Source organism: Globicephala melas, chromosome 5 (genome assembly GCF_963455315.2).
Source record: "Globicephala melas chromosome 5, mGloMel1.2, whole genome shotgun sequence".
Taxonomy (NCBI): domain Eukaryota; kingdom Metazoa; phylum Chordata; class Mammalia; order Artiodactyla; family Delphinidae; genus Globicephala; species Globicephala melas.
The window spans coordinates 109,605,072-109,629,100 of NC_083318.1; the positions used below are offsets into that span (position 1 = coordinate 109,605,072).

Sequence of the window (24,029 nt, forward strand, 5' to 3'; positions counted from 1 at the left end):
GGCCAGGCCGCCTCCTCTTTCCCCCCTTCCTATCCGGTTTATTTATTTTGTACGTTTGTTTTGGTGGAGCGGGTGATTGCAGCGCGTGCGGCTCTGGGGCAGCCTCGGCGGCCGGTAACCCCTCCCCGAGGAGGCGAGGCCCGGCCAGACCCCGCCCGATCCCGGCTCCAGCTCTGCGGGGCGGGCTGACGGAGAGAGGAAGGGGGAAGACAGTGGGAGAGGCAGAGCTGTGAGAAGGAGGCCGCCGGGCCGCGCGAGGAGGCGGGGAAACCTGCTCGGCCCGCGCCCGGCCGCTCCCCCGCGGGCTGCAGGTGGAGCCGCGGAGGTAGCCGCTTCCGCCGCCGCTGCCGCCTCCTCCGCCTCCTCCCCGCTGGGGCCTCCTCCCAGGCCCGGAGGCTGCTGGCGCGGGACGCCCGGAGCTGACGGCCGGCGCGCGGGGCCCGCAGCTCGTCGATGGCTGAAGGCCGGCGGCGGGAGGACGAGGACGAAGAGCTGCACGAGCGCCGGGAGCTCGGGGGCCCGCGCCGCGCCCGGGGCCGTGCGCTGTCGGGCCACTCGGCCGCAGGTGAGGGGCGCGGGCAGCGTGAGGGGGGACCGGGGCACCGGGGACCCAGGGCTGGGCGTCCCGGGGCCGCGCAGGTCCTGCCCCGGACGCCGGCGGTTCCCTCGCCCGCCGGGAGGGGACTGGCACCTTTAACTCTAGGAGGCGAACGGAGGGAGAGTGGCTTTTCTATCTCCATCCGAACTTTGCGGCCGAGCCCGAGGAAATTCAAACCTGTCTCTACCTGCTAGTGACCCTGGAGCCGAAACTACAAATTTTCCATGCACACTAAATCCACGAGCTGCTGGCTTGGAACTTGTGGCCCGGGTGGTTATTTATCTCTGGATGAGTCAGAGGCCAGTGGAGAATGCCTCCTCCCGATAGGTTTGCCTCTGCTGTCGCAACCGAGTCGAACCACATGCTAATCGTCCAGGCGGGTTTCGGTGCTTCTTGAACTTCGGACCTGTGACTGTCCTCCCAGCCCAGGGCCGCCCGAGTTCACCTACTTTCTATAGGACTTGCTTTAGAGTGACTTGATGACCCCCCAGCCCCACCCCCCAGTCCAGAATATAGCCTTCCAAAAGGCGATTCACTTGGACTGATCATTTCTGGGCCTGTAACTTGTGTTTTGGGGGTGCGCAGAGGCGGCGCGGATCAATAGTTTGGCGCAGAAGTGGAAGAGTAAATAAGTGTAGCTCCACACCCCTTCCCTCTTTCCTGGGCAGCTTTTCAATTAAACAGAATAGAGAGGACATTCTTTGGTCTTTGGTTCCCACTGGATAAGCCAGGTATCCTAAAACAAGAGGGAAGAACAAACCTAGGGAGGTGACAATAAAAGGGAGATAAGGCCGTGAGAAAGGTTCAGATGGGAACATTCATTAACGCCCCTTTAGAAAGTGGAATATGGTGAACATTCCACCCAGCCGTGGAGCAGCTTTTCTCTGTGGCTCCCTTAACCTAAGAGAAAGTTGAAGAATTAAAAGAAGATGATGGGTCTGTGGGGAACAACTGGAGGGTAGAAAATGGGATGAAAGGAAAGAGTTTGAGTGGAACAGGAAGAAATAGTCAATCTTGGAGCCTTAAAAATAATTCCTTTTGCCCGTTACTCTTTCCATCGAAAGGAGGCGTTTGACTAACCACACGAACGCCAGCTGTCTTGAAGATAACTGATAGTTTTGTTCAGTATAAACCCAGACCTAATGAAATAATGGGTAATTGCTGGATATGAGTAAATAATTCTTGCAAGAATACAATGAAAAAACTTTACAAAGATGTTCCTCTGTTAAATTACTGATCTGAACATGCCTTGGACTCCTCTTATCTTCAGCAAAAAGCTTCACTTAGGTACTGTGCAGAGCTGTACCCGAGGTCAGACTAGATATGATCCATATAGATCTTTATCATTTAGTTGCAATATGTGTATTTATTCCAAGGCTGGTGGAAATGGCATTTTGTAACTTGTTTTTCCCAGTTCCTTAATTTCCCAAGGCTACCAGAAGCTTTTCTAAGTTCCATGATAATATTTTGCTGATACGTGACACAGTGTCCTTTTTCACTCAGAAATTGGTGTTTGCAGTTTCTAACCATTTAGTGTACCCTGTCTCCGTTAGGGGGTGAGGGGCAGAGATATTATGGAGTGGGCAGAGAGTTAAACTGGCTGTTATCGGGCTTCTTTCTTTTGAGACACATTATTTAATAGTTTACATTTCTTTGCAAGCTGTGCTCCTCTTTCTGCTCATTAGTTCCCGTGTGTTTTTCAGACTCCATAGCATTCCTTACCAAGCTTGGGCATTTGTTAGCTATGTTTTGTGCTGGATGTTCTCTCTCCAAGTGAGAAAGTAGGAACTGACCCAGAGGCTTCATGTTTCTTCTTTTTAACATCTTTCTAATCTTTCACTTTTTCCTGTTCTCATCCGCTCCCTCCTCCCTCAACCACCTCACAGTCTAAAGATTTTCCGTTTTTCTTTGATCTCACAGAGGTTGACACCTTAAAATTAGGGTTTATGGACTTGAGGGAGTCTGTGAACTTCTTCTCTCCATGCTAAATTTAGGTGTGGTTGTGGAAATGTGTTTTTTTACTTTGTAATGTACGTTCAGGAGAACGTATAAAACCTGTAAATCATAAAGTAAAACTCTTGTAACCTGTGCCCAAGTTGAGAAATAGAATATTATCATTTCTCCGAAGCAAACTCTACTCTCTCCCAGTCATGGCTTCTTCCTTCCCCTTGAGGGAACTACTTTTATTCCCTTGCTTTTCTGTGCAGTTTTACCTGTACAGTTTTATCTGTGCATCCCTATACAATATTATTTAGTTTTGCTTATTTTACAACTTCTTATGAGTGCAATCATCCTGTAATTATTCTTTAGTGTCATTCTTTTTTCACTCCATATTAAGTTTGTAAGATTTATCCCTATTGTTGCATGCAGCTGTAACTTCTTTTCTTTGTATTCTCATATCACACTTTTTGCTTATTTTTTATTGATTTGTTGGAGTTCTTTACTTGCTCAGGAATCTCAACTTCTGTTGGTTGCATGTGTTCCAAAATCTGCTTCCACTCTGTGGTTTATTTAAAAAATGTTTGTTTGTGGTTTCTTTTGATGTGGACATTTGTAATGTTAACGTAGGTGTATTTATGAATCTTCTTCTTTGTAGTTAGTGTCCCTCCTCCCCTCACTGTCCCCCTTGGTTAAGAATGCTTTCCCTACCCCAAGGTCATGAAGATATTCTCCTATATCTTCTGTATTGTCTCCTAAAGTTTTGTTAACTTTCTTTGTGGAGAGGTGCCATAGCTTTCTTCAGACTCTCAAATGGGTCTGAGAACCTCTGACTGACCTACAGCATTTTTATATTGTTTCTCCAAAGGGCAGGGAATACAAAATTCTAGGTCCTCCCTTAATCGCCTGGAAGAGTGGTAGGCACTTAATAGGGTTTAGTAAATACTAAATAAATGTACTCTCTCTATATGTTGATGTGTTTATGGTAAATGCTAGAAGAACAGATATAACTTCTCCAGTGTGTTTTGAGTAAAATAACTAATATTGTCAGTATGAGGTCACAGAATAAAGTTCTTTGTATTCTTTATGAACCAGTTGCTTCGTACATGCTAGCGCCTGTGAGGGAGGTATTATTTTCTCCATTTTATAGTTGAAGTGGGTACGACTCGGTGCTCCCAATGCAGGGGGCCTGGGTTCGATCCCTGGTCAGGGAACTAGATCCCACATGTATGCTGCAACTAAGAAGCCTGCATGCTGCAACTAAAAGATCCTGCATGCCGCAGCTACACATGCCACAACTAAACATGCCGTCATGAAGATCCCACATGCCACAACTAAGACCTGGTGTGGCCAAAATAAATAAATACATATTTTAAAATAAATTTAAAAAAAAAGATTGAAGCTCAAAAATACTTAAGTGACTAGCTCAAGATCCCGCAGCCAGTAAATGCCAAGATGCGGACTTGAATCCGGGTCTCTTTGACCTGAAAGTCCATGTTTTTCCAAGCTATCCCACTGGCTGCAAGTACAAGTCAATTGCTTTTAATGCTCCACACGTTTCTATCTGCATGTTGCTTGTTATATTTTAGAAATACTTTAATGCTTTTCTGCTTAGGAGGGGCTTTCACAGCCTCATGGAACTTGATTGTTACAACGACCTGAGGGGGAAGAGGGTACATTTTTATTATTCCCATTTTAAAGACGAGTAAATTCAGCCTCAGAAGTGTTAAAAGACTTAATCTAAAAGAATACAGCTAGGTATAGCTGCACCTCAGTTACCTCTTTTGGGTGTTTCAAGTCATAAACTGTCGTTTCTTTTTTTTTTTTTTTTTTTTCTGCGGTACGCAGGCCTCTCACTGTTGTGGCCTCTCCCCTTGCAGAGCACAGGCTCTGGACGCGCAGGCTCAGCGGCCATGGCTCACGGCCCCAGCCGCTCCGCGGCATGTGGGATCTTTCCGGATCGAGGCATGAACCCGCTTCCCCTGCATCGGCAGGCGGACTCCCAACCACTGCGCCACCAGGGGAGCGCAAACTGTCGTTTCCTTAATTTGATTCACGTAGCATGCTAGGTCATATGGCCCAGAGTTTGTGGCTCTGTCTAGTAAGTTGTGTAGTTTTGCAAACTGCATTAATTCCTCTGGGCCACCATCTTACAGTTTTTGTTATTAGAATTCCAAAGTTGTCTAATTGATTTTGAGGAAGTTACTTTAAGTCCCATAGAAACTATGGATATATATACACGTTGTTTGAAAATCCTGCACTCACCAACTTCTTTTAGAAGACCTGTCTAGTTATCCTGTCAGGTGTAGAAAATACAAGGAATACAAAGAACTATATAAAATAGGCTCCCTGCTTTTAAAGAACATGTCATAGAATTAAGGAAGGTAAGACTAATATACTTTAAAGAAATAAATAAGAGTATAAAGTAGTCCATGGTGACTAGCAAGTGGAGTTTAGCATAAGAGAACCAGGCAGTCTTGGTTCATTTCTTGGCTTACCTCTTACTGTGTGACCTTGTGCAAGTTACCTAACCTCTCTGTACATCCATTCTTTATTTGTAAAGTGGGAATATTAATAAAACCTATTGCATAGGGTTTGAGGATTAAGTGAATTAGTATATGTAATACCTTTAGAACATAGCTAGGCACGTAGTGAATACTTCCTATAAAGTTATTAGTGTTTATTGATGTATATTTTTGTTAAAATATCTGATGCTTCATTGAGTCTACATTTTTCTCCCTTTGGCAATAGTTATGGGGTTTCAGGTTGCCAGAGAAAAAGGAGCTAAAACTGCATCTTCACCATTTCTAATCAAATGTAGTTGCTTTGCTTTGGAGTTCATACATCTTTTTGAAATATATCAATCTTACAAGACCCCAAAAGACTGAGACTAGTTCTTCATTTGACATTCCTTGCACCATACAAACTATTTTAACGTGGCTTGTCGTTGATGTTTACCCTTTCTTCATCATCACAAATGAAAAGCTCATTCTTGTGACATAACTATTTGTGTTCAAAGTGATTTCAACAAATCAAAGGTAAGTTGATGACTCTACATCCTCTTTTTAACCAGGGTGCATCCCTTCATTTTTTTTTTCTTTTTTTAATTTTGCCACTATTCATGCAGTGCTTCTATAAGGTCATTGGCATGTTACATTCTGGGGGCAACTATTTTCCCTCAGATCGTTTCAGCTTTACATTTAATGGTACTTAGAGTCTTATCCTGAGAACGCTTGGGTCTCTCTCAGTTAGCTTTAGCCTCCAGCAATTTACAGCATCTTTCTGGGCCTTAGTTTTTGCCTTATGAATTGAAAGGATGAGGCTTCCAACATTACATTTTATGATTCTAGGGGATGAGGAGGAAAATAACTTCTGACTCGGTTTACAGAAGCCTGCCGGTGTGCAGGGTCCTTGTGATGAGGGAAAAGCCCAAGGTGCCACACTCAAGATGTCGCCTCACTGGGAAAAAGGCAGTCACGTTAGCTTAAGTTGTGCCGCAGGGACCTGCCTTTCAAGATGGGCACTTCACTTCATCAGTGGAGAACATGGGTTGTGTTCTGGGGGAGTTTATAATACTGAACATAGGTATGATGAAAGTATTATCCATGAAGTACAAGATGAAAATATATGTCTAGTAGCTTCAGAGCAAAGAGCAGCGTTAAGGTGGGGAGGAAGGAGGCCCGGCCCCCTCGATTGTATGAAGGTTCAACATCCATTCCTGCCCCTCAGCAGCTGTAGGCCTCACCTTTAGGGACTCTAAGCTTGCCTTTGGGTGGGGATGGGTGCATGGTGGAGGAGGGGTGTACAGGCAGTAAACCATTGTTTTATTTTTTTTTTAAATAAACTTTGTTGTTTTAGAATAGTTTTATAGATTTACAGAAAAATTGTTAAGATAGTACAGAGAGTTCCCATCTACATCACATCCAGATTTCCCTGTTACTCACATCTCCTTAGTTTTTACCTAATGTCTTCCTGCTCTGCAGGATCCCATCCAGGACACCACATCACATGTAGCTGTTGTGTCTCCTCGGGCGCCTCTTGGCTGTGATGGTTTCTCAGGTTTTTCTTGTGTTTGATGGCCTTGACTGTGTTGAGGAGTACTGACCAGATATTTTGTAGCATGTTACTCTGTGGGGATTTGTGTGATGTTTTTCTCATGTTTAGACTGGACTTTTGGGTGTTTGGGAGGTAAAGTACCATTTTAACCACATATTAAGGGTATAATAACATCATTTATAACTGTTGATGTTGACTCTGATCTCCTCGCTGAGGGAGTGTTTTTCAGGTTTCTCTAGGCCAAGGTTACCACTCCCCGCGCCTGCCCCCCATACTGTAGGAAGTAAAGGAAGTCACTATGCAGAACCCACACTTAGGGAATCAGGAGTTAGGCTCCACCTCCTTGGGGGTAGAATATCTACATACATCTTTTAGAATTCTTCTGCACAGGAGATATCATTCTTTTTACTCTCACCTTAGTTTCTTCAGGTTCTCCAAACATCTGCCTTGGGATTGTGTTTAGACCCTGCCTTTTGGGGACTGTAAGCTCAATTCCTCCACCCAGTTCTGTCCAGAATATCCCATGTGTGCTGCTGTCTGGCGCTTCCTTTCATAATTAGAAAGGAAGGCATGAAATGAGTATCCAACTTGAGATGACCTGTGACTAAGACTCATTCACACTAGAGTATCAGCAGGTACAATTTTGGAAATGGAGAGGAAGTTCGAGTATGAGAGGAATTTGGAAAAGCCCTGGACTAGGATAATCAAACAATAATGAGATAATATTTATTGTGTGCTAGGTCCCAGGTGGCATTCTAATTGTTTTCCATGTATTTTCCTCAGTTAGTCCTCGTACCAATCTTATGAGATAGGTGGGATGATTTCCTTCATTTTTGCAGATGAGAAACCGGAGGGGGTGTTTACCCAGAGGGGGTAAATAATCTAGTCAAGGTCACGTAGCTAGAAAGCTATGGAGTAGGATTCTGTGCAGACTCCTACCCAGTATTTATTCTCGTCTTCCTTGGGCAGTGGAACCCTATACTGCTGACTGTGGCAAGGTACCCACCTGTGAAACTGCTTCACCCAGCCTACTAATGAGAGGCAAGAAAAAGTTGTTGAGTGTGGTTTCTAGAAAAATTCTTTAAAGGGGACTCAACTGCACAGAATATCCTTTTGCCCTTATCACCTTCCATCCCCCTACCAGGAACAAGGGTGTGTGGCTCACAGCAGCCATCCTGGGTCATGAGGTTATCTTGAGGATGGAAGCCAAGCGCTGAGAATGGTGGAGCAGAAAAATGGACGGAATCTCAGTTTCCAGTGGTAATAGAGTTATCATATGAGCTTTTGATTGCCTGCTCCTCCTTTATTTAAGCAAAAATAAACTCTGTCTTATTTAAGCCACTGTTCTCTTAGGTCTTTTAATTAGCAGCTGAATGCAATTCCTAACTGATAAAAGTTCTGACTTGATCATATTTCTCTCTCCTTACCACCAGGCTATTTTTGTTAACATGAGGTTACCTAGGTTCTTGTTGCTATTTTGTACTTTATTATAATGTGACCTTGGACAAATAACTTAAAGGCCCCTCCCTTTTTGCATCTTTTGAATGGGAATTATTCATTCTCTAAATACAAGTTTACTATGGGAAACACGCTTTTAAACGTCACGTTCTCATGAGTGATGTACATTTCTTGAAGAGGGTCATGGTCATACTTGGACAAGTTTAAGGGTACTGCAAAGGAAACCTATAGAATCTGAAAACAGTTTTCTGATTTTGTCATTTTGCTGAGTGCCAGGTCTGAATACCTCTCAGGGAACAAATAAATAGAAGCTGTGACAGGAGGTGATTTTGTCCTGCTCTGATATGCATACGAGCAGATTCTCAGTGGCACCACTGATGAGCGTATAACTCATGCCGGGGCTGCTGCGTAGGATTCAGAGTTTGTTTCCGATACGGCTGCCTTCAGTGTACCGGAGTGTTGTTTTCTGAAGATACATTAATCAAGGAATCGCTATACTGGAAGAAAGGTAAATGCTTTTTCTGAGAGCCGGCCAAGAACAAGGCACAGAAGAAAACATTTGCACATGTGGAGAATAACTATCACCATTTCCAAAGAGTCCTTTGAAACTAGTACAGAGGTGTTCACAAAAAACTGGAAGGCCGCTCCCTCAGCATGGGGCCACCCATGTAAATGACCCTTTCTTGCTTTGTCACCACCCTTGTTTCTTTATTTCCTCACAAGGACCCCCCCACCCCCCTTAATACACACTAGCTCAGTGGAGATGAGCTGTCTGGAGATTATAAGGTAGATTTGTGTCACTCCGTTGAGGCATAACTCTTGCCAGTGGAAGGTGTGGTTTGTAAGTGAAATTCATTTGGAATAAGGCGTGGTATTTCGAGTTTTAAAAGGTGCAGACTTGTGTTTGAATATTACTCTTAATTAGATGCTTAATAATGTGAAATGCCTAATATCACAAACATTTTATCTGTTATGCTGTTCTATTCCTGTTTCTCCTTTCTTCTTGAGGCATTCAACTTTAAAACGTGGTGTGGTATTTCTCGCATTTCTGTAGCAATGGGACCTTTAAACAGTGCTTCTCAAACTTTAATATGCCTACAAATCACCTGGGGATCTTGTAAAGATGCAGATCTTGATTTAGTAGGTTTGGGGTGGAGCCTGAGATTTTGCATTTCTAACAAGTTCCAGGTGATGCTGCTGCTACTGGTCCCTGGACCACACTTTGAGTTACAAGGTACTCAATTACCTCTATCTCAGTGCCAGGGTTCTCAGTGCTGTCTGGGCATCAGAATTAAGTGAGGAGCTTTTAAAAAGACCTATACTCATGACCCCACGCTCAGATTTTCCTGATTAATTACTTTTGGAATAGTATCTAGAGAACTGTATTTTGGGAGTTCTATGTGAGGTGAGACTCACTGGCTTAGTGTCCTATTAAAAAATGTGATGTTGAGTGGTTTCAGTGTGCTTTCTTGTAATTTGAACCGTAATATTTTTCCATAATAAGTAATTTATGTTGTGATGCCTTTTAGTCAAACAGAATAAATAAATGGGATCCACCATGCATTTTATACATGGATTTTATTCAGTCCCTCTGTTATCCATAGCCTAAGAAGACTCCACATAAAGAATGATGTAAGGACCTATCATTGAAGTAACTGGAAAGCAACGTATGTGATAGTTAACGTTCTTTCAGATTGCAAGAAACGGAGGTCTGTTCTGCTAACCTCAGCTGACGGGAGGCAGCTTATAAGGATACTCCAGTAAGTTGGAAGACACAGGAAGTAGCCTTGGAAGTCATTTGGAAATAAGAGTAGCTCTAGGAAACTGACAGCAAATATTTACCCCAGAGAACATTCCTTTGTAAGTTGCAAAGGCTGTTATTCTTTATGTTACTAACACCACCATTCTGGTGACTCAGTTCACTTCTGTCTCCTTCCATGGCTTCTGAACTTACCGAATCATTGACTCTTGTTTTTCTTACATACAGTCAGCCTCCCTAAGAAAGAGACTCTTAAGTAGGCTGGCCAGTCAGGGTCCTGCACAGAGTGCCCCTTTGGGGCAGGGGTCTCATGCTGGTTGACCTCAGAGGCTAATGACAAAGTATATAGTAGCCAACTTTTCAGGCCCATCCCTGGTCCCTTCTTGTGGTCCCACACGAGAATTTGAGCATTGCCTGCAGCTGATTCTGTCAGATGGGACTCTGGGTCTGGGGGATGTTCTGAGGTTTCTTAGAATGGAGAGAAGGTAAAATTGTCAGATTCCATGCGGACACTCTTGCAGTAAGGAGTTCCACGAGGGAAGATTTATGTTGTTCATTGTTATAGCCCCATAACGCAGAACGGTGCCTGGCACATATATTCAATACATGTCTGTCAAATAGAATAGAATTTTTTAAACGATGTAATGTTGTCTTTATTGTTCGTTTGATTACATTTCATTCTAACCCGAATGCACGGGCAACTGTGGAGAGTGAATTTCTACTCTGCTCGTGGCTCACCGAAGCAATATGCTCTGACGCGCCAGATCTTTCCTTGTTGCCTTTTTTTTTTTTTTTTTGCGGTACGCGGGCCTCTCACTGTTGTGGCCTCTCCCTTCGCGGAGCACAGGCTCCAGACGCGCAGGCTCAGCGGCCATGGCTCACGGGCCCGGCATGTGGGATCTTTCCGGACCGGGGCACGAATCCGTGTCCCCTGCATCGGCAGGCGGACTCCCAACCACTGCGCCACCAGGGAAGCCCTCCTGTTGCCTTTTTAGCAGTGATGAGCATTAGATGCCACTTGGCGGCATCAGTACGGCTGGCCATCAGGCTTTGGGCTGAGGGGCAGCAAATGGATGTCAAGTCCAGCGCTCGGAGTCCTTCCTAACGGCCTCCGTCTAGGGTAACCTTGGCCGCGGTGGTTTCTCCTCTGGGAGGCGAGTGGCCCCTCCCCATCCAAGGGCGCAGCCATCTTGGGTCCCAGTCGCATCGGCTCTGAAAGGTCAAGTGTGGATTTGGACGTTTGGCCAAGGAAAGGAGGCTACTTTTCAGGTAAAGAGGGAGACACTGGGAAGATGGGAGTCGTCGTTACTTACAGCAGCTGCTGCCTCTTAAAAAGCTCCAAACCCCCTATCTGTGGGGAATGGGCGGAGGGTGGATGTTAAGGATGTTTTCGAGGAAGGATGGACCCGGCTGATGATGGATGGGATGTAGGGCAGCACAGCGAGCGCCAAGTCCAAGGATGCTGACCTGCCCCGACTCGGGAAAAGGAGCTTGGAGTTGGCACCTTCCCAGGAGAGAGGCAGTGATACCCACCATTGAGTACTAAGCCTTGATTGGAGCGCGTTTGCTCTTCGTGTGAAATATCACGGCCAATACCCACGTAGCTCTGGGAACAAGCCTTTCAGTAGCTTCTTGAGCTCAAGGATTCTGTAAACCTTGAAGAACGTAATTTGATACTGATCACCTCATAGGTTTCCAATGAATGTTTAGTGAAGGTGATGAAGAATTAGGGGTTTTAATCCCAATATTCTTCAGTTCTTTGCTCTTTTAATTAAAAACTAGATTTCTTTCTCTTGCAGTGGGTTTTTTAAAAGTACCAACTTTTTAGCATGTCTGAACAAAACATTTTATTGATCACTCACCAATTTAGTGCTTAGCGTATGCCAGGAACTCGCGTAATCCTTTAACAACACAGAAAGTCAGGTGGTTTTTAATAAGAACAACGAGGCAAAGAGAAATAGAGCTGGGATTTGAAGCCCTGCAGTCTTTTTTCTCCTTTAATTTTTAAATTTCCATACAGTAAAGGTGACTTCTTTTGGGTGCGTAGTTCTGTGAGCTGTGATACACGTACAGATTCTTGTAACCACCCCCATAGTCAGAATACAGAAGTTTCATCACCTCGAAATTCCTGTGCTGCCCCTTGCAGTCATATCTTCTCTATACCATTTAACCCCTGATCTGTTCTATGTCTCTGTAGTTTTGCCTTTTCCAGAATATGATATAAATGGAATCATTTCACCCAGCACATTGTTGTGGAGATTCATTCATGTTAACTGTGTCAATAGTTTGTTCCCTTTTGCTGCTGAGTAGTATTCCATTGTATTAATGCACCACAGTTTGTTTATCCATTTACCTGACAAAGGATATGTAGGTGATTTTCAGTTTTTGGTATTTATGAATAAGCTGCTGTAAACATACAGGTTTTTGCATAAACACAAGTTTTTATTTCTTTGGTTTAAGTACCTAGATGTTGGTTTAATGGGTAACATGTAAGTGTATGCTTAACTTTACAAGAAAATGCCAGACTGTTTTCCAGAGTGGTGCTAAACCATTTTGCATTATTATGAGCAATGAATGAGAGTTCCAGTTGCTCCACACCCTCATCAGCACTTGGTATTATCAGGTTTTTCTCGTTTGCTTTTGTTTTTGTTTTAGCCTTTCCGATAGTTGTGTAGTGATACTTTGTTGTGGCTTTAATGTGTGTCTCCTTAATGGATAATGATGTTGAGCATCTTTTCACGTGGTTAATTGCCATCCATTATGTCATCTTTGGTGAAGAATGTTCAAATCTTTGCACATTTTAAAATTGGGTTGTTTGTTTTCATATTATGGAATTGTAAAGAGTTCTTTATATATTTTGCATTCAAATTTTTTGTTGGATATGAGATACACAAATATTTCTCCTAGTCTGCAGTTTATTTTTTCATTCTGTTAACAGTGTCTTTAGCTCTTTGAATATGTTGGAAATAGCTGATTTAAAGTCTTTGTCTAGTAAGTCCAATGTCTGGGCTTCCACAGGAACTGTTTATATTGATTGTTTTTTTTTTCTTTTTCTTTTTCTGTGCATGGGCCATTACTTTCTTGTTTCTATGTGTGCCTCATAATTTTTTGTTGAAAATTGGACATTTTGAATATTACAGGGTGGCAACTCTGGAATCAGATTCTTCTCCCTCCCCAGGGTTTGTTATTGCTGCCTATTATGATTGTTGTTGCTTGTCTAGTGATTTTTCTGAACTAATTTTGCAGAGTGTGTAATTTTTGTGTGATGTGAGGCACTGAAGTCTCAGTTTCATTAGCTTAGTGGTCAGCTAGTGATTGGACAGAGTTTTCCTTAAATGAATGCCTAGAACCAAAAAAGAATCTCCCGGTCTTTGCAGGGGGGCTCTGTGTGTGTATCACAGCACACCTTCAACTCTCAGCCAAGCAGTGTACAACTAACCTTAGCCTTCACTTGCTGCTTGTGCAGAGCCTGTAGTTCAGCCAGAGCTGCGGTTAGGGCCCTCTCAGATTCTTTCTGAGCATGCACTCACCCTGGGAATGCACATGGACTTCTAGATTCCTAGGAATATGTGGGACCTTTTCAAAGCCCTATTTCCCAAAGCATCTCATCCTTCAGCCTTTCCCCCCAACTTTTTTGGTTAGTCTGTGGTTTGCCCCAACTATTATCCATTGCCTCATGCAGCAGCAACAAGTATATTTATTTGCCTGTAAATGATTTCAGTAAGCTTTCTCGAGCTAGCCACTTTTTAGCACTTGGAGAGTTTTGAGTTGGGCAAGATAAAGGCAAGTCTTTTGTGCTGGTCTTCCAGGGTTCCACCGGACAAATCAAAGCAAATGATTATAGTTCTTTGTGAATGAGGTCTTTTCTGCTCCCTCTGGTACTGGTACTGGTACCAGTACCAAGAGTGTAGGCTGTTATTTTCAAGGGCAGGCTATTATTTTCAAGGCTTCCACTGAGCTGGAGAATGGGGGATGGGACCAGGGTAAGTTAAAATGCCACAAAACTTGCTACTGCAACCAAAACCCAGCTAGTTTTCCTTGATTAAGTGTTTCACTGTGCTTAAGTGCATCAGGTGGTTGCTGAAAGCTTTTGGTTAGTTTTCAGTGTTCAAAAAGGGTTGATTCTGCCAGTTTTCTGCCAGTTTTAAATTGCTTTTATGGAGGACAGATTTTTGGAGTTCTTTACTCTGTCACTGATGTCCCTAAAGTATGGATTAAAAGAAAAACTGATTAAGATTGTTGATCTTTTTGTGAGCAAATTGGCCCAAGTTTTCCCAATAAAATACCAAACGAGAAAGTATGGATAGTCTTACTCATTTTTGAAGTGTTTGCACATCCCACAGTAGCATCATCAAGGTATTTGAGGAGCCTCACTCATCTGGTGACAGTGCTGGGGTCAAGACCCTCCATTTAAACCCTGCATAGGCAGCTTGCTTTTCTCAATTCCAGGCCACAGACCACACCTAACCTGTCTGTTGCTTTTTAAAACATGATTTTCAAGGGATATCTGGTCAGGAAACCTATATTCCTCTTTGTTTCTGAAAGAATGACTTAGAGAAGGTACCTTTATTGCACTCTCCTGATATAAATCAGTCATGGGTTAACACTGGGGAGTGGAATTGAGGAGGGTGTGGAGTGTTTAACTTTATATACTTCTGTATTCAGTTTCCTCCAATGAGTATTATTTTGGAAATTAAAAGAAAGGAAAATAAATGAAAAATACCATGTGAAATAATTGCCTTCTGGTCTAGTGTATTTGTTGCTCATTTTGTGGTATGTTTTTAAACCTGTTTTGCCTTAAGATGAGTTACTGCAATGACCATAGCAAATGCTGTCCTGTTGATAAAAGAAATGATTGATAAGTATTGGAGAAAATGACAGTAGGAAGGAAGTATATAATTGTGTTTCCTCTGAAGATCATTTTTCAGACACTGGCTAATTTATCATTCGTTCACCTATTCCATCTTATGACATTCACTTGTTTTTATGAAAGCCATAATCACTTGAAAAGCAAATCCTCATCTATAACCACACTGTTGAAAGCTGTTTAACATAATCAAAACCTACCCTTAGCGTTCTCCGCCTTATTTTTTGCTGTGTATTTCATCTCCACGTTGTGACGCAACAGAACCTGTTCTAAAGCAATACATTGAAGAGACCTGCATTGTAATGCTCAGCTTGCCACCAGCCAGCTGTATGTCCTTGATTTAATCTCTAGGTCTTAGATTCCTCATTGACAGTATGAAGGATTTAGACCAGGGATCTGGAAACCATAGCCCTGTGGACCAAATCTGGCTCACTGCCTGTTTCTGTAAATAAAGTTTTATTGGAACACAGCCACGCTCATTCTTTTATATATTGTCTATGGCTGCTTTTGTGTCGTATCTGCAGAGTTGAGTAGTTGCAACAGAGTCTGTATGGCTTGTGAGCCTAAAATATTTACTGTTTATCCCTTAACAGAAGAAATTTGCCGACTCCAGACTATCAGCTTTTCTTTCAGGTTTGGGATACTTGGGCCAACTATTTCTTTTTTCCCATCAGATTGCTTCTTAGCAGATCACCAGAAAATTTCAACTGGAGGAGGGGAAATACAAATCATACATTGTTATTTGTTAAACACCTCTATCCATCATACGTCTGTCATATTTTGTTAATGCTGTGGTTACAAACAACCTCTAAAGCTCAGTATCTTATGACAGGTATATTCAGAGGTGAGCTACAGCTCAGCCTCACTTGTCTTCTTCATTCTGGGATCCTGGCTGGAGGAGCAGTTCCTAACTGGGAAAAGGAGCCATGGACAAACGATGTGCCGGCTTTTAAAACTTCTGCTCAGAAGTGGCATATATTACTTCTACGCACATTTCTTTGGCCAGCTGGGTGTTAGTGGTACAGGGAAGGATAATCCTTCTGTAGGACACCCTGCAAGTCACCTGGTACCTCAAGTGGGTGGCTCATCCTTCTGCAGGGAGAGCTGTGGAACACTGAGAATAACGTCATCTACCACAGCCTCCTTAAGGGTTCCCTGGTGTGAGCAGACTGAAACTAATGGCAGAAACTTGGTTTCAGAATTCTTTGTGTGTTATATTTTTCATGAACTCTCTGCAATTAACAAGTAACTAGAAATTGGCCCGTTGAGCTTTTGGAATATATTCTAAATCTCTCAATGTGCTTATTTAATAAATGCTCGTTGTAAGAATGTAAATATCTGTTTGGATTTCTCTTTTATAGACTCCTGATGTCTTTAACTTATCATTCTCACCCCTAAGCTGTCTTCTCCAGGGTTCCATATAATGACACAACTCAAGTTGCCCCAGCCAGAAACCTGGGTGAAGTTCTTAACTTCCTCCCTCCCCATGATTACTTATATCTAACCAGTCAGTTACCAGAGTCTATTGAATACATCCCGTAGGTAGCCCTTGACTAAGTCCTCTTTCCTCCATCCTCATTGCTACCACCCTTGTCCAGGCATCTCTCACCATGCACAACAGCCTTGTAACTAACTAGCCTTTCTACCTCCTGACTTGCTTGTCTGTAATCCATTCTCTACACAACCACTGAAGTGATTTTTCTAAAATGCAAACTGATCATGTTATTCTGTATTAAAACCTTTCAATGTCTTATTTAATCTTCCCCTTAAAGCTCAAATTTCTTAGCATGGCCTTGAACCTTTTCTTCCTTTTTTTTTTTTCTGGGAATTCCCAGGTCTGTCCTCTTATACTTAGCTTACATTCATGGCTGGAAAAATATAATCTTTCTTCTAGAAAGATTTTTCTAGAGCATATTTTATGAACTCACATAGTATTTGGCAGACGTTTTTCACTTGTAGAGATTCAAACACTTGATAAAAAGCATTGTGCAAAGCTGACTGTGTGCAGTATTGAGGATGCTCCTGTCCTGATGCTCAGTGGATTGCTCCTTCTTGGAAGGGCTTGGATAAGCCAGATCGGCTCCAAAGGCGGGTTGACACAGTTTTGTTTTACTTTCTTTGTGACCTGTTTTTAGAAGTTTAAAATGTGCCTATTTTGGAACTAGTCATTTATTGGCCCTCTTTAAGTGAGCTAACATATTTTTCCTTATGATACCAACTCAGCAACTTCAGACAAAAAGAATGTGAAGCAAATGCATTTTTTAAAAATACCATCTCCTCTAGGTCTTTCATGTTAGCTCTCTGTTTCAGAAATAAAAATAGCTTCATTGAACTCATAGGGGGATAGTAGAAATCCAAATACTTGCCTTTGAAGATGCTCTAGTGATTTTAATTTTTCAGGCAAAAATGTTTTCATTATTTAAAATTCATTGACACAAAATTTCTTTGATCAACCAACTGCTATCCTTCTTTTTATCTAGCCTAGTTGTGTGGAATTTTTTTTTTTTTTTGCGGTATGCGGGCCTCTCACTGTTGTGGCCTCTCCCATTGCGGAGCACAGGCTCTGGACGCGCAGGCTCAGCGGCCATGGCTCACGGGCCCAGCCGCTCTGCGGCATGTGGGATCTTCCCGGACCAGGGCACGAACCCATGTCCTCTGCATCAGCAGGCGGACTCTCATCCACTGCGCAACCAGGGAAGCCCTATGTGGAATTTTTAATAGAAGGAATCAAAAGTCTCAACTCTGAAGCTTTGCAATTGTTGTAACCAGCTTTCTGTTATCATAAGCTAATTTTAAAAAGCAAGCTTAATCAAAGAAAAAAGCAAGGTTAAAAAAACCTGTATATCTGTATAAACATTTAAAAAGGAGTCAGAGGTGTGTTGGCCACATCTTTAAGCAAGAGGAGAACATGTAAAGGGTGATAGTGATGAACACAGTGGGTACATGGGGATTTGAACTTCCTATGTTAGATATTTCTGTAACATTGTGGGGTTTTTTTTTAATAAGCAGAATTAGGAAAAAGAATTTTTTAAAAAAGATTTTTTTTTTTTAAATGAAGAGTTACTTGGTTTCCTCCTCCTTAGGGAGGGAACAATCATCAGAGTTAGAACAGGCTGCTTTGTGATTACTTACACTATTCTAGAGGTTCCATGAGTATAGAGGTTCTTGACCATCTTGAAATTTCATGAAAAAAATGTTGTGTTTGTGCATGAGTGCTTTTTTGGGATGCAGGGTTAGAGTAATGTGGGAAAGAGGGTCCATAATTCAAACAGATTCTTCTAATTTTTTTTTCTCTGGTCCTGTCCTCTCTGAGCTCCAGACTGCCTCCTCAACATCTCTACTTGTATATCTAATAGACATCTCAAATCTAACATGTATGTATGTTTCCCATTGCTGCTGTAACAGATTGCTACAAATTGTCCTACAGTTCTGGAGGTCAGCAGTCTGGAATCAGTTTCACTGGGCTAAAATCAAGGTGTTGGTAGGGCTGCGTTTTATCTCCAGGCCTAAGGGAGAATCATGTTTGCCTTTTTAAAATTTCTGTAGGCCAGCTGCACTCCTTGGCTTGTGGCCCCTTGCTCCATCCTCAAAGCCAGCAGCATAGCATCTTTGTTCCTCTCTTCCTTCTGCTTCCATTCTTCTGCATAGTCTCATAAACACCTCTGACTCTGACTCTCCTGCATTCCTCTTTAAAAAGATTTGGGATTACATTGGGCCCACCCGGATAATCCAGGATAATCTCCAGATCTCAACATACTTAATCATATGTGCAGAGTTGCTTTTACCAGGTAATGTAACATATTTACAGGTTTGGGGATTAGACAGGGACATCCTTGGGGGCCATTATTCAGCCTGTCACTGCATTTGATAGCCCAGAAAACTGTTCCTCCTCCAGCCCTCCTCATTTTATTTAATAGTATGGCTGTTCTCAGGCCACTAACCTAGCAGTCATTCTTTTTTTTTTTCATCTTTATTGGAGTTAAAGATTGCTTTACAATGGTGTGTTAGTTTCTGCTTTATAACAAAGTGAATCAGTTATACATATACATATGTTCCCATATCTCTTCCCTCTTGCGTCTCCCTCCCTCCCACCCTCCCTATCCCACCCCTATATACACTACCATACGTAAAATAGATAGCTAGTGGGAAGCAGCGGCATAGCACAGGGAGATGGGCATAGCACAGGGAGATCGGCCCGGTGCTTTGTGACCGCCTAGCAGTCATTCTTGATTTCTCTTTTCAAATCTTTATCTTTCCCATCCTCCTATTCCAATTACCACCCTCACTCCCATCACCCACATCCAATCCATCGAGTCACATCTGAATCCAATCAAAATGTTATCACAGTCCTACCCAACTGTGTCTAGAATCTGTCCTCTTCTAATTTCCACTAAAATCAGGATGCCTTTAGCATTTTGGAGCTTAGGGCCTCATCCCATCCTATTCTTTTTACTCCTGGGTGTTAATTATCAAAGTTAATTATGGTACAGGGCAGTGTGGGCTAGGTGTCATAAGAGTGGCACAAAGAGCCACGGGACTAGACTTCAGTCACTTTATTCCAACCACACGGAGATGGGAAGTGAAGACTTACATGGTATAAGACACTGTGGAGAGAATTTGGATTGGTTGAGGATAACTATCCTGGAAAGCAATTAGAATTTCCCATTAAAAGGCTTCCCTGGTGGTGCAGTGGTTGAGAGTCCGCCTGCCGATGCAGGGGACGCGAGTTCGTGCCCCGGTCCGGGAAGATCCCACATGCCACGGAGCGGCTGGGCCTGTGAGCCATGGCCGCTGAGCCTGCGCGTCCGGAGCCTGTGCTCCGCAATGGGAGAGACCGCAGCAGTGAGAGGCCCGTGTACTGCAAAAAAAAAAAAATAATAATAATTTCCCATTAAAGATTTCAGTCTTCTTTTATTCTTATGACGGTGAACATTTCCTCTCAATTATTGATTGTAGGGAATAAAATTAATCTCTGGTTATTTTGAATGACTCCTTCCCTTCCCTTCCTTCCTGAAGAAGGAACATGTTTAACAGAATTCTCAGGCAACTGATTTCTAGTATGTAAATAAACTGTACGTAGTCAAATTTGGTGTAGGGAATATTATAGCTTCAGGATGAAGCCAAGCATCTGAAAAGGTAAAATACCCATTGTTGAAATAGTATAAAAATAAAGTGTCCACATTTTATTATTCTGAATCCTTTTTCTGTAATATTGCTACATGTTGGGGGTGACTTTACAATTTAATGAAATAAAGAAAAAAATGGGCGATTACTTGAAATAGTCTATTTGTTATATGAATAGAAGACCTGGAAGTAACTGTATTTCCTCACTTTTGGGGGGAAAAAAATTCTGGTTGGATTTCAGCAGCCTTAGTGTATAGCTTTATTTGTTAAATGAGACCTTAGCAAATCCAACTTTAATTAAAATTCCTTAAGACAAGAAAATGAAAATTGGAGCATATTAAAGCAGATATTCCAAGGAATAAAGTATTCTGCAAATTAAAATAGATTTTTAAGGCAGAAAGGCTATTGAGCCCACCTCCAAAATAAGATGTAAAGTTGTCCCTATTAATTTTCTCCTCATTTGGTCAGTAGTGGTATGGACTAAATTCGTTACCAGTAAGTGTGACATTTTAGTTTTGTGAATACAAATGTTTATTGATTTTTTGGTCCTCCAGTAATGTGTTACCAGTTGCTGTACTCATATATTGGGTTAAGCTTTATATTTTGTGTTTTAGCAATGGAAACAGAAAATGTATATAGTTATTTTGAGCCTTTTCTTGAAATACAATCACAAGAATTATTTAGAAGATCTTTAGAAAGCCCTAAATACACCGTAGACTAGTTGTTTTTTGTATAAGCAGGAAAAAAACTTCCCTGCTCATTTTTTAAAAAAATACTTTATTGAGATATAATTCACATACCGTATACTTCACCCATTCCCTGTTAGTTTTTAAAACCATTTCCTAGGGTCCTTTCAGTGTGTTTTTCAGATATTTACTGCCTCCTTTAATAATCAACAGATTGATTGGGTTGAGGTATACAAGAGAAGGGCATTCCAGGTATAGAGGACAGATTAAATAAGGCCTTGAGGTGGAAATGGGAGGAAGGAATGAGAAAAATATTGCTCTGGGTAAGAAGGGAAAAAACAAATAGGAAGTAAGGTAGGTGTCTTAGTGATGAATTATAAAGTAGATGGTAAAAAACTTGGGCTTGTGCCACCTTGGCTCACGGGGCCTTATTATAAGGGTGGTGTAGGTAGGGGACAGGGAAAACAAGAAACAGCCCACAGCCTCCTGGAATCGAGCCTTCCTCACTGATGTTCAGGTGCCGTAGTCCTCTGGTGTTTTGCTTGTTAGCTCACTGGGGTTGATTGTCTTTCTCTCTGCTTCTTGTCTAATTCTGCTGTCATCCAGCTACCCTGTGTACCATCCTAGCTCCCTCACAGCCTCTGCAAACTCCCATGAGCAGTGGTGTGGGATCTTCTGTTCTTCTATTTGATCATTCCCCTGCTCTCAGCCCTCAATACCTTCCCATTCCACTGAGAATGTGATTCAGAGCCCTTACTGCGGCTCCTAGGGCACTGCTCCCCCTCTGCTCCCAGTTGCCAGCCCTGTCCCCCGGCCTCCGCTCAGCAGTGACCTCTGTTCGAGCTCACACACACACAGCCGTGTGCTAACTCATCCTCCCACCTCAGGACCTTTGTACTTGCTGTTCTGTCTACCTGGAAGGTTCTTTCTCAGGTATTTGTTTTGCTTCCCTCCTTCATGCGGGCCTTTGTAAATGTCAGCTCCTTAGAGAAACTTCCTTGACCACCTGACCTAAAGTGGAGTCCCACACCCTGATACCTTATCTGCTGCTTCTGTGTTATCTTCCTTTATCAGACTTTCTTGTACTTGACATTATAATAAACATTTACAGTTGACACTCCATAACCAGAGTTTTGCATCTGTGGGATTGGTTGAATCCACGAACGTGGAACCCACAGATTTGGAGGGTCAGCTTACTGTGCCATTTTATATAAGGAACTTGAGCATCTGCAGATTTTGGTACCCCTGGACGTACTGGAACAAACCCCAGTGGCTACTGAGGGAGGACTGTATTTTGCATTTGGTTATTGTCTCTCTCCCTCACTGGAATGTAAACTCCTTGAAGGCAGGCTTGGTGCACTGTATATGTTGCGGTATCCTCAGTACCTAGAACATACCTGGAACATGGTGGGCACTTAATATTGTTGATTGCACACTGACATACTGTAGGGCCCATTTTCAGACTTTGCATGAGAAGAAGTCTGTTGGATTGTCCAGTATTTAGTGCATCTGTTGGGTAAGATGCTAGGCCAACCTGCCCCCCTACCTGCTAGGCAGCTCTTTTTTTTTTTTTTTTTTTTTTTTGCCGTATGTGGGCCTCTCACTGTTGTGGCCTCTCCCGTTGTGGAGCACAGGCTCCGGACGCGCAGGCTCAGCGGCCATGGCTCACGGGCCCAGCCGCTCTGCGGCATGTGGGATCCTCCCGGACCGGGGCACGAACCCGTGTCCCCTGCATCGGCAGGCGGACTCTCAACCACTGCGCCACCAGGGAAGCCCTAGGCAGCTCTTAAGTCAGGTGGTCGTCCCTAGTAAGTCCAGCCAGTAGTGGTCAGGTCAGTGAGGTCATGTGGTCTTCTTCTATAGTTATCCCTTTCTTCCCACTTGAATGGCCTGGTTTCTCCAAAAGGTTTACATTTCAACTCTTGGTTCAGGAGAAAATTTTGTCAGGTTCCCGAGCTGTGGAACAATTGCTTCCTAAGGGTTTGGAGAAATGATAGGAAGCAGTGTTTTGGCCTTCTGGACCTTCTTTATGGCCCCTTGCCATGTCATTCTGACTCATACATTTTTGTGTTTTCTCTTCCTATTTGTTCTTCTCCAGTTCTTGGTTTTAGTCTGTCCTTTCTCCTCCATTTTCCTTTCTTGCCCTCCTTTCTCTTTTTCTTTTCTCTCAGCTGCCATCTTGCTTTGCTTTGTATCATTCCAGAGCTTGCTTAGCTTGAATTATTGTCTCTGAGAAAGATTTCAGTTTACCTGCTTTGTGTACTCTTTGTTCCTTTGTGCCTTAGAGGTGGAGACAGGTAAGAAAGAGAATGGGGCCAAAACATTCTTTCCTTCATCCTTTTATTTAACCTGTATCTGAAAACCTACTTTGTGTAAGACATTGTGCCAGGTTCTGGGCTACCTCAGTAAACAAAACGTCCTTAGTTGGGGAGACGAAGAGATTGTGTGTTTATTTCTCATTCATTCATTCACTCATTCAACAAATACTTATTGAGACTGGAATATAGTGGTTGGCAAAAGCAAAAATTCTTCCTCTCATGGACCTCATTGCATTTTGGTAAGACAGACAGACATTAATTAGACAGTTACACAAATGAATGTTAAATTACACCTGTGTTGAGTCCTATCAAGGAGGACACCATAGTGCAAGACTGTATATTGGGGGGATTTGTTCTTGTCAGGAGAGCTGGGAACAGCTTCCTTGAGGAAGTGAAGAATGAACTGAGATCAGTAAGACTTAACTACGCAAAGACAGCAGGGAAGGGGAAATAGCAGATACAGAAGTCTGGTGCTGAGAAGGGGCTTCTGGAGCATTTGAGGAAGTGGGAGTGTAGAGAGCAGGTGGGGTGAGGCCAGATGAGGCTGACGAGGCAGCCTGGGATCAGATCCAGCAGGGCTTTGTAGGTCCTGTTAAGGACTTTGGTTCTTATTCTCTGAGCAATGAGATGCCTTTGAAGTGTGGTAAACAGGAGAAAGGAGGAGAAAAGCATTTTAAAAATCTTTATTTTAAAACACTAGTCTGAATTCTGTGGAAAACAAATGCACTTGAGCATAGGTGTGAGTGACGGTAAGGAGGTGGGAACAGCAGTTGGGAGGCTGTAGTGGCAGCCTAGAGGAGAGGTGAGGTTCAGGGTTAGCAAGGACTTTAACTTTCCAAACCTACCCTCACTTCCTGTTAAATGTATTTATTTATCCAAAAACATTGTTTTTCAAGTTGACTTCAAAAGACACAGATGCAACAAAACTTAAATTCATTCAAATGAGAAATGAAGGATGATTGAAATAAAAAGGAGTATGAGTAGAATTATACCAGAGAGTATAGGATAAAGATAATGACTGAAATCATGTATAAAACTTAGCTCTGAGCTCCTGGAAGCCTAGGCAGAAAAGGAAATAGTATAGGTCACATGATTGTTCAACAAAAAGAAGCACACTAGTTAAGCAAGGGAAATAATCTTTTCCTTATAAACATTTAAAGTACTTTATTAAGAAGTAAAATTAACCTGGATAGGTCCAGATTATTGAAACCCAAAACCTCAGCTC

General features: G+C 42.6%; 1 protein-coding gene across 5 annotated transcripts in view; it reads left to right on the forward strand.

The window, feature by feature from the left end:
- Positions 1–316: 316 nt before the first annotated feature.
- The window catches only part of SH3D19 (SH3 domain containing 19), a 180,119-nt gene continuing 156,406 nt past the window's right edge, over positions 317–24,029 (forward strand). For 4 of the 5 annotated variants that reach the window (XM_030878201.2, XM_030878205.2, XM_030878202.2 and 1 more), the window contains exon 1: positions 317–565. In XM_030878201.2, the coding sequence (XP_030734061.1) occupies positions 454–565 (112 nt within the window). In that variant the 5' untranslated portion in view covers positions 317–453. The remainder of the gene's footprint in view (positions 566–24,029) is intronic. The other variant, XM_060299698.1, reaches the window with a different exon arrangement.